General features: G+C 39.3%; 1 protein-coding gene across 1 annotated transcript in view; it reads left to right on the top strand.

Moving 5' to 3' along the window:
* The window catches only part of Pdzd8 (PDZ domain containing 8), a 67,244-nt gene that overhangs the window by 24,401 nt on the left and 26,506 nt on the right, over positions 1 to 16,337 (top strand). Inside the window, exon 2 of the mRNA XM_036179371.1 lies at positions 10,255 to 10,357. Within this exon, the coding sequence (XP_036035264.1) occupies positions 10,255 to 10,357 (103 nt within the window). The remainder of the gene's footprint in view (positions 1 to 10,254; positions 10,358 to 16,337) is intronic.

Genomic DNA, 16,337 nt, shown 5'->3' with positions numbered 1-16,337 from the left:
AAAAGACCTGAGTTTTAATCCCCAGCACCCACTTAAAAGCTGGGCATAGTTGCATGAACCTCTAACCCCCTCATTGCAGTGTAGAGACAAGCAGATCCTGGGAGCTTGCTGCTTACTCAGCTTAGCTGAAAAAGAACTTCATGTTTAATGAAAGATTCTGTTTAAAAAAATAAGATGGAAAGCAATAGAGGATGACACCCAAAATATCCTCCGGTCTTCATGTACATGCTCCAGAGTGTAAGCACCTGCATGTGTGTAGCACACACACAAAAAAAAAAAAGAAAAAAAAAAATGAAAAGCTCAGACAAATTCTCCAAGGCCCAGATGCTAAACATATGCTTGGTATGTCTTGCTTTGGTCTGATCATTTCTTACTATGTCTGGGCTCCAAAGGGCTTGGGTAACTCTATCCCTGAGTTCTGTTACCTGTAGCACACAGTTCCTCTATTAGGCCATCTCTGCTCCTTGCCTTCAGCTTTTCTCAGCAGATGACCTATCGAATGGTTCTGGGTCTGCAGCATTCTGAGTATTCATTACAGCTTAGGCTTTGCCTCCAAAGCTTCAGGCAGGATCCTCTTTGCAGATACTTTAACTTTGCCATATATTGCCTGACCTCAGCAGCTCTCTGGAACCATGATGCAACTTCTTTAACTCCCTTAATCTTGCAGCTTTCATTCCTGAAAAACCAGTGCCATGTGGATCACACTGCCAGGTTTTACATTCACCTGGGATGAAGCCTGGTCCCCTTGGACCACAGTTCAACTACCTTTGTGTCTGACCTAATGAAATAGTTCCTTAGGCCGAGAACCCCTTTAGCTGCATATCCCCTTAAACTTTTCAAATTAGCATATTTTTACAAAACAGAGCCTTTGATGAGTGAACACATTTGTAGTTAGAGTTTTTCTGCCAGGCCCAGTCAGGACAAATCTCTCTTACCCGCCAGTCCCACAGTCGCTCAGACCCAACCAAGAAAGCACACAGAAACTTACATTGTTTAGAAACTGTATGGCTGTGGCAGGCTTCTTGTTATCTACTTCTTCTATCTTAAATTAACCCATTTCTGTTAGTCTATACTTTGCCACATGGCTTGTGGCTTACCAGTGTCTTTACATGTTGCTTCTCATGGCAGCGGCTGGCAGTGTCTCCCTCCAGTCTTCTACTTCCCAGCATTCTCTACTCTCTTGTCCCGCCTATACTTCCTGCCTGGCCACTGGCCAATCAGAACTTTATTTACACAGAGCGATATCCACAGCACTTCCCCTTTTTTTTTTTTTTTTAAGGAAGGTTTTAACTTTTACATAGTACAATTATATATAACAAAACAATTATCAAGCAAGAATTACAGTTACAATATTAAAGAAGATATCCTATCTATCTTATATTTGTGAGTCTAAGGTTTTATATCTAACTTATCTTTTATCATAACTGAGGAAATTATAACTATCTAGTCTTCAACCACATCAAAGACCTCAGAAGGATATAATATTACCTGAGAACTGGGAGAAGGATGTAAGCATTATTCAGGAGTCTTGCAAGAGTAGACAGAGACAGCTAGCAGCCTGGACAGTCACCTAATGTTCCTTTGTAAAGTTGGGGCATTTGTCTTCAGCCCACAGGGCTAGCTAGATCTCTCGGTCACTATTCTCAGTGTCCTGTAGAATGTCTGGCAGTTTCCTCTGCGAAGCAGGAACCTGAAGGACCATTTTGTCAAGCAAAGTTCAGTGGTCACCTTTCTATGGGTCCTGCCTGTCCACTTGATCAAGCAGTCCAGGCAAGACCAGTTTCTTGCCCAAATGGCTATTTTTGCCAAGGTGAAGATAAATTCCACATGAAGTGTCTTCAATGCTCATCTTCCTCTCTGAAGTAAATTGGTGCTGCCAGGAGCAGACATGTCTCACTGTCCAGAAAGTCTAAATTTTAAAAGTACTTTACATGCCATATTCTGTAGGTCTTTGAAGTATTTGAAGATTGCCCATCTATCTGAGATACCTCTATGTATATTTAGAAGACTTAACTAACATGGCTATGAGTATGATTATCATAGATGACTAATTATTAATCTATTTTTAATTATCCATTACAATTTAAAATGAGCTATACAAACATAATTATCTTAAACACGAGTAGAAATATATACATAGTATAACAAAATTTACTTTAAGTTTGTATCAATAGACTAAAATCTATACCAATGTAAAACATTTTAAACAAGTTGTTGCTCTTTTAGAAGTAAGTTCATTAATCTACCCTTTCTTCCTATTATATCTATATCATATCCCCTTTTTATCTTTAGAAAGAGATTGCATTTATAATCAACCTATTTTAAATAACATAGTGGTTTTTCTCTGTCCCACACCAGAGGGCTCTTCTGATTTGGGACACAAGAAGCTCTTAACCTTTTTTTTTAACAATATGTCTGGGTTTAGAGAAGGAGTGAGCCAATTCCATCTCCAAAGCCAGCAAGATAATTTTGGGCAATTGGGCGTACTTTTTTTTACTACTTCCTGTTGGAGGGGGTGCTGTATCTTATGGACATAAAGAAAATTTTAGGATTATGGAGTAGTCCATTAGGGTGAACCTCTGAGCCAGTTGCCTTGAAACCATTCTGGATGTCAGATCATTTGGGCCATGGTGTCATTGGAGACCTTTCAGGTGGTCTTGGCTGATCAAACCTGATGTATCTTAATCTGGAACAAATCCACAGCCTCTGGCTTTCTGTTGCAGTTAAAAATCCCAAAGACAATATAAACCAGATTCTCTGTGTAATATCCATCTTTGTAAGACTGAAATGCTGTTGTGGCTGTTGGCTCCGCCTACCTCAGCTTCCCAACATGGCGGTGGTACAGTTTATCTCCAGCTCTGGGTCTGGAGCCATGTGTACCATCAACTATCAGAAGCAGTCCTATCAAAGCAGCGCATAGCCCAGAAACCCCTTTTTTTTTTTTAACTCGCAAAGGCTAAATCTACCACGCAGCAGAGTAAAGTGTCGCTTGTAGACTCCTCATTCCCGCCACACTGCAGGTCAGTCGCACACGCCAGGAACCCGCCATAGTAGCTCAAACCAGCAGGCTGCCACTAACTTGAGAGAAACAACTAGGAAGCTGTTTTTAGCTCCATCTTAGAATCTTTTTTCTCAGGTTTTAGGTGGAAACTCTTGCCCCATGTTGGGCGCCATTTGTAGTTAGAGTTTTTCTGCCAGGCCCAGTCAGGACAAATCTCTCTTACCCGCCAGTCCCACAGTCGCTCAGACCCAACCAAGAAAGCACACAGAAACTTACATTGTTTAGAAACTGTATGGCTGTGGCAGGCTTCTTGTTATCTACTTCTTCTATCTTAAATTAACCCATTTCTGTTAGTCTATACTTTGCCACATGGCTTGTGGCTTACCAATGTCTTTACATGTTGCTTCTCATGGCAGCGGCTGGCAGTGTCTCCCTCCAGTCTTCTACTTCCCAGCATTCTCTATTCTCTTGTCCCGCCTATACTTCCTGCCTGGCCACTGGCCAATCAGAACTTTATTTACACAGAGCGATATCCACAGCACACCTTTCCTCTTGTTTCTCTTTAATGATGCTAGTAATATCTAGTTATAGCTAGTTTTGAACCCACCTTATCTATAACTTTAAATTCACTCACAATTTTCTTTATTAAACTGTACATTTTTATAACTTCCTGCTCCACTTTTTGCTCTTTTTCACTGTAGACTTGGATAAGAGTAGAAAACAATAACCATGGCACAGCCTGAATGCTCCCCCACCTTAACATCTCCTATGCCAAACAAAATAGTCCATTGTTTTGTAATTCAGCCTTGCTCAAGTTCTCAGGATATTGGTCGAAGGCAGCCACACTCTTTATCAGAATGTAACACACATGGCGTGGAGCCCAGTCCCTGATACAGTTCTTGTTCTGAGGCTGAAACGTCATGATCTGGTCCTCTTACTGTCTACATTTTCCTCAGTATTCTGGTCTTCCAGATTCCTAGCAGAATGGCCCATTTAATTGCTTACTGAACTCTAAGTCTTTTCTAACCCAGTGTTCCAAACTCTTCCACATTCCTCCTTTAAGCCAGGTCTAAGAGCTCTGCAAACCACATAGTCAGATTTATCACAGCAATAGCTCCATTTCTTGGTATTAGTTACTTGTTATTCTGATAGAATACTCGATAAAAGGAACTTGAATCACGTTTTGAGCACACAGTGCCTCATGATTTAGCATCTATATGCAAATGTCTCACAATATGAAGAATTTGCAAATCATGAGTTTCCTGATAGGTCCAGTTCTAGTCTGTCCTCATGAAATTGTTCCTTTTCTAGTTTCTTCCCCCCTTTTATATTTTATGACTCTCAACAGCATCAGCACTTTGATTCATTTGTTTAGTCTAGTAATAGATCTCAAGTAGTCACAGACTTGCTTTGTTGTACAAATACAAAAACACACTACAAGGAGTCGAGAGTCATTTGCAATTCTGGCACCATCCAAGCTTGAGGGTGTGTAGTAAGTACTATGTTTGTCAGTTATCTCTGCTGGCTTTGTAGTGTCTCCTTTTACTTAACAATCCTTAAAACTTCAGATTCCTTCTGCTTGCCCCTACCACTATTTTCCTGCAGCCATAGTTCTGAACTAGGGTCAAGTTGGATGGTGTTGGTAGACTAGGGGAAAAAAAAAAACAACCCACAAACTGCCAATTTTTTAAGATTAATTATTTATGTCAAAGCAGGCTTCTGTGCTTGGTGGCTTTCATTGCCTGTAAGCATGGCTTCCACACTCTTTTTACCGAGCTCTTGTCATTGCAGTGCTGTGCGTTTCACCGCGCTCACGTAAAGTGCTTATTGTGCTTGCTTTTGTTTTCTGGTTGCATTTTGGGCTTTTATGGGGGAGATTGAGAGAGTCAAGCCATGTCACCACTCTGACATCCTCCTAGAACAAGTAGTTGCCTTATTGTGTTTTTCATAAGGCAAAATAAAGTGTTTAATTATGTGAATAAAGTCTTTTTAAAAATTATATTACCTGGTTTTTGTTTCGTCTGGAAGAAATTTCCAGACAAAAGTTTAATAGAAAGGGTTTGTGGTTTTTTCCATATATTTGCAAATTTTATAATAAAGTTTATAAAATAAATAAGCACATAAATATAAGCTCATTTTATCTTAAAAATGTAAAAAAGAGAAACAGTTTATTCTTTGGATAGCATTATGTGCACATTTATGGTAAAATGTTTAGTTCCTCATGGAAGCCTGCTCATACAGAATTTCAAAATTCATTTACAAGAGGAGCTGGTTTAGATGTTAAAAAATTCTATTTTGCATTTGTTTGTGAATCCTCCAAGACTATTGAATAGGAAAAAATAACATATGGATAAATTCTCATTTTTAAGAATGATGCTAAATACTTAATGATACTATCTTTTAATATTTTAATGATTTTCATTTGGCACTTATTTTCTATACTTTTAATATATTCTTTTATGTCTATATCAGGTAAATAATCATTTTATATTATTGAAATTTATCTTGTCTCAATATTATAATGGAATATAATAATAAGTCAAACGTTTGATATATCTTCAGTACTTGACATATCTTATGATTCTGTCTCAGAAAAGTAATTATTTATTGTTACAATTACCCATTCTTTTTTTTCTTTAAAACAGCCTTTTCTTTTAAACACTTTTATCCTTCTCTCATATATTATATCCTAACCATGGTTTCCTCTCTGTCCACTCCCCCAGTTCCTCCCTCCACCTTCCCTCTTCCCCAAATCCACTCCTTTTCCCTTTCCCTTCAAGGGAAAAAAAAAAAAAAAAGCCTCCCAGGGATATCCACCAAACATGGCCTAGCAAGATACAGTAAGACTGGCTACAAACCCTCATATCAAGGCTGGACAAGGCAACTCAGTAGAAGAAAAGGGTCCCAAGTGCAGGCAACAGAGTCAGAGACCCCCCACTCCCACTGTTGGGAGTCCCACAAGAACACCAAGCTACACACCATATGGTATATGCTGAGGACCTAGCTCAGACCTAGACAGGGTCCATGATTGTCGCTTTGGTCTCTGTGGGCCCCTATGAGCCCTACTTAGTTGATGTATAATCCTGATAGCATGCAACTTATCATTTAGAGTATACAGTTCAGCCTCATAGTGTAGTTTACATCCATCCATATAACTTCACTCTGTACACTTTCATAACCTCATGCCCTTATGCTTCATTCTCTTCTTGTTTTACCCTTTCCTAACTCTAAAGTAACCACTTGTCAGAAGACAAAAGTATGCTAAATATAGTTAAAGACCCTGTTAACATTTATTTGCAATTCATTAACCTCCATTCTGTAAAATGCATGAGCATGTGCACTGGACACTAGCTGAACAGTGGGTTTTGTAAAATTGGAACAAAACAATAGTGGAAAAAAAGCTGATCAATTAACATCAGGTTACTTTTTTTAAAGTTTTTTTTTTTTTTTTCCTTCTTTATGTGTGTGTCAGAGTGATTATGGGTGCTCCATGGAGGCCCAGAGAGTGTCAGATGCTCTGGAGCTGGAGTTAACTGATGTGGGTGCTGGAAAATGAACTTGGGCCCCCTGGAAGAGCAGTAAGTGCTCAGAACCCTTGACCCATTTCTCTAGCTTCAGGTTATATATGTATTGTTTTTTATTTTTATTTTTTTTAAAGATTAAAGCAGAAGGGGTTGTCTGAAATCTGTTTTCCGCACAAGTTGGTCTGTTTGGGATCCATTTACTTCCTTAAAGTTTCAATTTGATTATGTGACATTGTGTATAGTGTAGGGGGTGGGTATGGTAGGGTGGACTTATTTTTTGAGACACTCTCTTATTCAATCTGGAGCTCATCATTCGATTTAGAGCCAGTGAGCTCCCAGGTTCCATCTGTCTCCACTTCCCACTCCAGCACTGGTAATGTAGGCACATGCCACCATCCCTGACTTTGTTTGTTTGTTTGTTTGTTTTCGAGACAGGGTTTCTCTGTGTAGCTTTTTGCACCTTTCCTGGAACTCACTCTGTATATCAGGCTGGCCTCGAACTCACAGAGATCTGCCTGCCTCTGCCTTCCCAGTGCTGGGGTTAAAGGCATGTGCCACCACTGCCCGGCTCATCCCTGACTCTTTAAGTGAGTGATGGGAGTCCAAACTCACATTCTTATGCTTCTGTAGCAAGCAACTTAACAACTCATGGAGCCATCTCTCTAACTTGGGAGATGTGACATTTAACAGGAGTAACTCCGTTTTGGTTTAGTAGTCTCTTCTTTTGTGGCCTAGTAGAGGAACTCAGTCCAAAACATTGGCCTCTTATAATGATTCTGGTTTTTGCCTGTGAAGTTTCTTATTCTGAAAGTTTAATGTGTACAGAGTTGTGTGTGCATTTGTGGCTGGCTTCTTTGACTTAGCGTCCTTTCATTTTGTCCATACTGCAGAGTGTGCTCTAGTAAGTAATTATTTTATTGTCAAATAATATTTCTTTGGAGTAGAATTGCTAAGTCATGTGTTAACTTTTTAAGCAACTGACAAACTATTCTTCAAAGTGACTGTATTTATATTTAAATAGCTCCGTAACCCCACCAATGTCTCTTGATGCCTTAAAAAGTTCTTTTTAAAGATTATAGCCATTCTAGTGGACTTGAAATGGTTTGGGTTTGTATTATTCTCATGGTTAATAACAATTACACCATGTGCATGCAGTGACTCTGGAGGCCAGAGAGGGCTTGGTCTTTTGAAATTGAAGTTATAAATAGTTGTAAACCTCCATATTTAAGTGTTGGGAACCAAACTCAGGTCTTCTTACAAGAGCAGCAAATGGTCTTAATTTCTGATCCATTTCTAGCCTGCCTCCCTTGCCTGTTCTTAAATTGTGTTATTTTGCTTTTAATTCTTATGTCAGTAACTTTTTTCCTCCTAAATACTTGACCTTTATCTATTCTGTGAGTTGTCTCACTTATTGATGGTACCCTTTGAAATATAAAAATAATTCACTTGGGGTTTTGTTTGTTTTCTCTCTGTGCCAGGACCTTATACCTGTTTGGCAAGTGCTTTGCCATTGAGCTAGAGGCCAGCCTTTTGTGGATCTAATTTTATGTCTTTTTTTTTTCTTTTGGTACTTACACTTTGCATCATTATAAAGCATAGCTTAGTCTAGGACAATATTTTTTTCTTCTGAGTTTTGTAGTATTTTTATACTTCACACTTAATGTGACTGTTTTGAGTTAATTTTTTGCTATATGTTATTTTAAAAACATTTTGAAATCACTGTAAAAAATGTGGAATAACTTATGATCTCAGAAAGAATTCCTGAGAGCTCTGATTTCTGATTCTTGACTCCTGATCATTAGCACACATCTGGAGCCTGGCACTCCAGATGTTACACAGTGCTCAGATTACTGAGGAAGCCTAAGGCAGTTCACTCTTTGAACAGATGATGGCAGTAGAGCTTTAGTGAATGAAAATTCTTGTTATCTAAAAACTGAACATTTTTAAAGTTATGAATTTTTTTAATGTGTTTGACCAGACTTCTTTTTGGTAATAGCTATTAGACATAAGTTTAAAGTCTTTTTAAAGATTCTTTAATATTTAAATTTAAGGACTTTCTCCCCCATCTTCATAAATTATTCACAATTCTTAGTTTAAAAAGCCAGTTTATGAGATGTGGATATGATCTGGTGATCTTGCTCAGTGTCTCCAAACTTAGGACTGTAACTGGATGTTTCTCCAGTCCTGCCTGGCCCTGAAGTCTGGACGAATCTCTCCCACTTGTGGTCCCACAGCTGCTTATAAAATAATTACTCAGAGGTTTATATTAATTACAAACTATATGGCCTGTGGCTCAAACTTCCCCCTAGCTAGCTCTTACAACTTAACTCAACCCATTTCTATTAATCTCTGTCTTGCCATGTGGCTTTGTGGCTTATCAGTACTCTCACATCTTGGAGTAGCAAGACCAGTAATGCCATGGCCATGTGGCAACTTATAGATTAATAGAAATGGGTTAAGTTTTAAGAGCTAGCTAGCAAGAAGCCTGTCATAGGCCATACAATTGGTAATTAATATTAAGTCTCTGAATGATTATTTTATAAGTGGCTGAGGGAACATGGGGCTAGGCGGGACCAGCTGGGGCTTGAGAAACCTTTCAGCTGCATAAGACATAATTTTCTCAAATGTCCATGGTGTATTTTTCCACTTTTCTTTCATTATTTCATTCCTACCTGCGCTCTTTATGTAGTGATAAAGAGTAACAGCTAAAATGCTGGTAAATGCTAAAGCTATTCATTTGCTTATTCCAGAGACAAACTGCCAGGTTACAGTCTGATTTATGAGGGCACATAATATAGAAGTTGAACATATGGATAATCCCTTTTATAATCCAATAATAAAAATTTTTATGTCATCTCAGAATTACAGCTGGTGCCTTTATAACTGAATTAAGCATGCTTTCGGTGTTTTCCTTATTTCTGTGACTGCTGTTTTCAAGATAGGGAAAGACAGTCTGAAGAGATGGCTCAGTGATTAAAAGCACTGGATTATCTTCCAGAGGGCCCTGGTTTGATCCTCAGCACCCACAACTGTCTGTAACTCTACTTCTGGAGGATCTGACTCCCTCTTGGCCTCAGGCATGCACAAGAAAGATATGCAGATAAAACATTCATACACATTTTTTAAAGGAAAGAAATAACAAACATTGAGCACTTATTTGCTTAGCACTATGCTAAGTATTTTGTGTATATTGTCTTTTAATTTTAAAAATAATTCTTCCTGAAAAGTAAGTAATGCTGTTTTTGTTCTATAGTTTCTTGAGGGGGAAAGAAATTAGGAAAGCAAATAATTTAACTAGGGTCACATTAGGTGGTGAAGTCAGTATGTGTGCTGATACTCAATTGCAGTAACCTTCTGCATAGCAAATTCTATAGGAATGATATACCTATATGCATCACTCTGTAACTTGTTTTGGTTTTAAAATCCAGCAGTCTATCTTGAAAATCTCTGTCTTGCTTACTACAACGTGGAGATATTTGGCCAATTGTTTTACCTCATGAATACATGATTCTGTTTGTTTAAGTCACTGAAAACCAGCTGCCTTGGAAACTTCTAACTTGAGCCTTACTTGGCTTTTCCACTAGAGGGTGTAACAAATGCTTCTTTTTTTGTTACTGTTATTAAAATAGTAATGGAGTAATATGTTACTTCTCCTTACGATTATCAGAAAGGAAATATTTATTGCACATAACTGGTATAGTACCCTGCCTGTTCTGTCTTTTTCTGCAGGTTGCTCATTTTTGGATCCTATGACAGAGAAGCAAATGTTCATTGCACACTTGAGTTGAGCAGTGGTGTTTGGGAAGAAAAACAAAGGAGTTCTATTAAGACGGTAATATGGGTAGTTTTACATTTATGTAAGATTTATTCTATAAGCATGCCTTTATTAGTATTTCTGTATTCCTAGATTTATTGTTGGTCATAAGCAAATAGTTGTTATTATTTGTCTGGCTAACAGTAACCAGTACTCACTAATAAAGTAGATCACCTGTAACTAGTATTAGGCAGACTGAACAAGAAGCAGTCTGTTCAGCTTTCTTTTAAAAATGTTAACACTGGCCAGGCGGTGGTGTCGCATGCCTTTAATCCCAGCACTCGGGAGGCAGAGCCAGGTGGATCTTTGTGAGTTCAAGGCCAGCCTGGGCTACCAAGTGAGTTCCAGGAAAAAGGCGCAAAGCTACAGAGAGAAACCCTGTCTTGAAAAACAAGCAAACAAACAAAAATGTTAACACTGTTTCAGGTAAGGAATCAGAGATCATAATTTGTATATGTGTGTAGGTGCACATACATGTGTGAGCCCATATGTAAAGGCCAGAGCTCCATGCGATTCCTTAGATGCCATCTACCTTTGTTTATTCAGACAGGTCTCTCACTGGCCTAAAGTGTAACAAGTAGGTTAAGTTGGCTGGCCAGTGAGCTCAGAAACCCACCTATCTTTTCCTCTCTAGTGCTACCATTTCTGACTTTAAAAAACAAAACAAAACCCAAACAAACCTGGGTTCTGGGAAAGCTAACTTAGAGTTCTCATGCTGACAAGGCAAACACTTTACTGACTGTCATCCCAGCCCCTAGCAGGAATTAATTTTACTGAATGTCTCAGAAGGCTTGTGAGTTCATGGCATTTATTTACTTAGTATTTTATGAACAGTTACTTTGTGCCAGGTACTATTTCTGATGCTGGAGAAACAGTTCAAGACAAAAAGTTCCTGTAGGACTAATGTCAGCTACAAGTGTGAGATAGTAGAAGCCTGGGACAGAGGAGTAGGAGCTGTCAGTAAACCAGAAGAGTGAAGATAGCTGTCTCCAGAGCTTGACAACTACTCCAAAGAAAATAGGACTGTGAAAATGATGTTCTTTAGATCTTACTATAGGGAACATCCTTAAATTTAAACGTGGATGGGATAAAATTTCTTGGAAGAAATACATTTTTATCTGAGTGAGAAATAGAAATGAAATTAAGCTGGCAAAGGAGGATGGGGTGCTTCACAGAGCTTGATTGTGAGAAAGTTGCAAGAGTTGTTGAAGATTGTGAATATGGTAAAATAGAGGATTAAATTTTTCATTCGTGTGTGTGTGTGTGTGTGTGTGTGTGTGTGTGTAGAGGTGTAGGCATGTAGGCCAGAGCTCAGTATAAGGTGTCTTTCTCTGTCACCCTCTACCTTATTCTGTTTTGAGACAGAGAATCTCACTGAACCTGGAGTTCATGTTTTGGCTATACTAACAGGCCAGGGAACTAAGGGATCTGACTCTCTCTGTCCCATCCTCCTTCCCCACCTCCCATCCCCAGCACTGGGGTAAAATTAGTACTGCCATGCCTACCATTTATTTAAGTTACTTTTAGTTTTTTAGACAGTCTCACTATGTCATCCTGGCTGCCTTAGAACTCACTATATAGATCAGGCTGGCTTGAACTCATAGAGATCTGCCTGCTTCTGCCCCCTGAATGCTGGGATTATGTGGTTGTTAGGAACCTAAATTCAAGTCCTTGTGATTACCCATCTCTCCAGCCCAAGGTAGGTAGGCAGATACTGATATCTCTCTCTCTCTCTCTCTCTCTCTCTCTCTCTCTCTCTCTCTCTCTCTCTTCCTCCCTCCCTCCCTCCCTCCCTCCCTCCCTCCCCCCCTCTCTTTCTCTCTCTCTCTCCCCCTTCTCTGTGTGTGCACACACATCTGTCTGTCTGTATCCCTTCCTCCCTCTCTCCCTCCCTCTCTGGTCAGCTTGAAGTTTTGCCCCAACTTTAAGTTTTCATTTTCAATCAATTTGAAGTAGCTTCTCCAAGAAATGAAATAACCAGTTTTAGAGTTTGTGCTGAAATACATAACTATATAAGAAAGCATTATTATTGTGTCTGATTAAATTTTGACTTTGAATTGCTCATAATTTGCAATTGCTGCTGGCATTTTCAATTTCCTATATTTTATTTTCAGAGATATGGGATTAGACAGCTTTAATATTTTGTAGCAAAGGTTAGTAAGACTTTTAATTTTGAATCATTTTAGAACTTAGCATATGTCACAGGTAGTTTTCAAGAAATAATTTTGTTACTAATTATACCAGGTGTTGAAAATGTCAACAATAGTATCTACAACCAATAAACTGAAGTTATGTATATTTAATAATTTTAAGAAGGCAAATTGCTATTTTCAAGGCAATTTCTACTAGGAGTAGAATTTGATACTTTGGGATACATTGGAAATTTAAGTATTAAATCTCATATCCTTGAAAACAGATATGCTAAATCATTTGATGGTCTTAGGAAGCAACCTGTGTATAATACAATTTTCCAGTTTAGGTCCATTTTTTAATGTTGAAATTTATTCAGTGAATTTGGTCATTAATTGCAGTGAATATGAAGAATGAAAGGAAGTTCCCCTAGCACTTGGGATTCAACCCAAGGTGTCACACATACTAGACAAGTATTCCACCATTGGGCTTATCTTCTACCCTTTAACTTTTTATTTTGTAATTTGCGGTCTCTAAGGCTGGACTTAAACTCGGTGCCCTCCTGCTTTAGCTTTCTGGAAAGCTGGGATTATAAGTCTACTCCACTTGTCTCTTCTTCCACAGTTTAATGTGCTTTTGAGTTTTTTAAAGCTTTACAGTTCTGTAACCAAGGATCTTCCTGGCTGTCTCTTCATCCTTAGTATGAATTTTTGTTTTCATGACTGTACAATTTCCAATGCACTCGTAATTATCCCTTTTGTAAGAAAAATGATGAAGTCCAAGGCAGCCCATTGATGGGCATCAGCCAAGGTGGTGGTATGGTTGGGTTTCTTTGTTTTGTTTTGGGGTGTGTCAAGAGAGGAGAGAGAGTGTACATTCAAGTGAGCATAAGAGCTAGTCGAGGCATATATGTGCCACATGGCACAAGACAACTTGGGAACACGTACTACCCCTGTCCTCTCTCACCACTGCTGCATGTGCTAGATTAACTGCGTGTTAATCCCTGTCTTTCATCTCTTGGGATTACAGGAGTTTGCTGCTGCACCTGCCTTTATGTGGGTCTGGGGCAAACTCAAGTCCTCCTGCTTTTGCAGCAAGTGCTACCTGCATCTCCTCCTTCAGTGCTTTTCTAGACACTATTTTCAGGGATTTTTCACCTAACAGCTCATTGGCAGAACTGAGTCATACAGTATGGGAAACTTGTACATGCGTGCGTTTGTGTGTGTCTGTGTGTGTGTGTGTGTCTGTGTGTGTGTGTGTGTATGTATGCGTGTGCGCGTGCATGTGTTGGTATATATTTGTGTAGAGACTAGGGGCCAACCTTTTCTTCTGGGGCTATCCACCTTTGTTTTTTCAGGTGAGATCTTTCACTGGCCTGGAACTTACTGAGTAGCTAAACTGGTTGGCCAATAAGCAGTGAGCTCCAGGGATCTACCTGTCTCCCCCAGCACTGGGATTACAAGTGTGTGCCAGCAGTCTTCTTGTTTGTTTGCCTTTTGTTCTTTTACTGTGGGTATCAAGGGTCAGATTCAGAACCTCATGCTTTCATGGTAAGCACTTTTACCAACTGAAGAATAGAATTGTGAATGGTTTTTAGGTAGCTAGTCCACAAGAAAACAAACCTGTTTGACTGATGACTTTTTTTATGTTAGTAGAAATAGAAGGGGTCGGGGAGGCATTCCAGAAGTGAGTGTGCGCTAATGAGCTGGAAAAAGGCATATACCCCAAAGCACTGTGCTAGCAGTCTTAGGGCCCATTGTAGGTTTTTTACTAGCAGCTGACTTCTCTAGCATTTGTAAGTCTTAAGTTGTTTTCATGGTATTCTTTCTTGCATATAGCCTCATGGGGAAACGTTTCCTATCCTCTGCCAACTGGCTTCTTTTGTATGATAATCTTATGGTGTTTTCTCCTGTTACTATTCTTACCACAACTAACCCCATAAAATGACTGGGTAAAGATAAATAGATGGGGGAAAATTAGTGTTACCAACTGAAAAGATAGTGGGGTGAGTAATAGATCTAGGAACTCAGTAAGGAACTCAGTCTGTGGAGCTATGAAGAGAAATCTCATGCCACTGATGATTAATGCTAATAGAAAGCTTAAGAAGTCTTTGGTACTGCTGTAGGCTACACACATGCTGATACAAATATTAATATGCGGCTGGGTGGTGGTGGCGCACGCCTTTAATCCCAGCACTCGGGAGGCAGAGCCAGGTGGATCTCTGTGAGTTCAAGGCCAGCCTGGTCTACCAAGTGAGTTCCAGGAAAGGCGCAAAGCTATACAGAGAGAAACCCTGTCTCGAAAAAACCAATATATATATATATATATGCTTCTTATGCTGTCTGTTTTGAATGTTCTAGGAGGGAAGAGGAGGCTGATTAATGATCTTTAAGATCTGATTGACAGAAATTATTGTGTCCCATTGCCTGATTAAATCCCTGTGTGATTCCTTATCACTCTAAAGATGGGGACAGATTCCTTGATATGGCCAAGAAGGGGGACCTGCCTAGCCTGGCCCCTGTCTTTTTTCTTGCCCTTTCTTCTTCCCTCCACTCTCAGCTTAAGTCATGCTTGCTTTCAACCCTTCTTACCAGCCTTATTCTGTACTGTGCATCTCTGATAATTGTGCACCCTTCCTAAAGTGTGACATGCTTGTTTCTCCGTATACATTTATATTTTTCAGAGTTCTGCTTGTGCCAGCTAGGCCTTAGCCTGCTTACCCTTGTTCAGATATATTTCAGGACTTTTGTCCTATTTCATTCCTGGAGAGGGCTGACCTCAGACAACTGTTATTTTAAGTTTTCAATGTCAGTAGCTTTCAGCTATAGTTGATGAATGTGAAACACTTATGGGAAGTGAGAGTGGACTGGAGAAACCAAGGTATTCTTCCTCTAACCTTAAACCTATTTGGCAGCTGGTTTGTCTTCTTTGGCCCCCCACTTCTCAAAGGACAAGCCACCATTCCAGTTTCTACTTGATGCTCAGCCCCAATACCACTTCTTACCTCTATCCTTCAGTCTAAGGTTGATAGTGACCTCTTTGGCTGGTATCTGAGTTTTATCCTGTTACGCTGTTTGGAACTCAGTCCTTCTGTCACTAATTTTTATTCCCATTTGTAGATTGCTCTTGCTTTCAGATTTATAAGAATCTTCCCTTTCTGTACCAATGTCATCTGTATCCCACTGCCATTACTTCTTCTGGAAAACTTTTCCTAACTAGCACAAACCTGTTTGTAAATACTTGTCAAAGCTGGAGTATTACAGTCATATTTGTACGATAATTTGATCGGGTTATCTCCAGCAGTATCTTCTATTACTGTAACTACCTTGATTGGTTTTGTTCTGCATATTCAGTAAATATTATGGGAAGACTAAACATAGCTATCTGGACATCAACCTCCAAGTACCCTTACCAGTTTTCTTCCAGATCTTTAGGGTTTCAGCATGACTTTTAGTCATACTTTGATCTCCTTTCTCCTTCCCTAAAAATTTCCCATCTCTTGTTAAGCAAATAAAAATCCTTATGATTAGGAACTCTATCAAATGAGATTTACTGTTTAATATTGCTTTTTGTGAAGAGCTGTTTTTAAAGTGTGAGACTATTAGTTTACAAATGTAGTATCTGGTGATGTCTGTTTTCTTTCTGGCAGTACTAAAAACATCAAAAGAATGCCTCATGAGTGCTGTGGGATGTTCTGTATGTCAGATGTGTTGCTCTGATTGGTTAAAATAAATAAAGTGCTAATTGGCCAGTAGCCAGGTAGGAAGGATAGGGTAGGCAGGATGAGGAGAATTGTGGGAAGCAGAAGGCTGGGTGGAGACACTGCCAGCTGCCACCATGACAAGCAACATGTAAAGACACCGGTAAG

The sequence above is a fragment of the Onychomys torridus genome, chromosome 1, assembly GCF_903995425.1.
Source record: "Onychomys torridus chromosome 1, mOncTor1.1, whole genome shotgun sequence".
Taxonomy (NCBI): Eukaryota; Metazoa; Chordata; class Mammalia; order Rodentia; family Cricetidae; genus Onychomys; species Onychomys torridus.
Note: the sequence above shows the minus strand (reverse complement) of the source record. Positions and strands in the feature narration are given on the sequence as shown.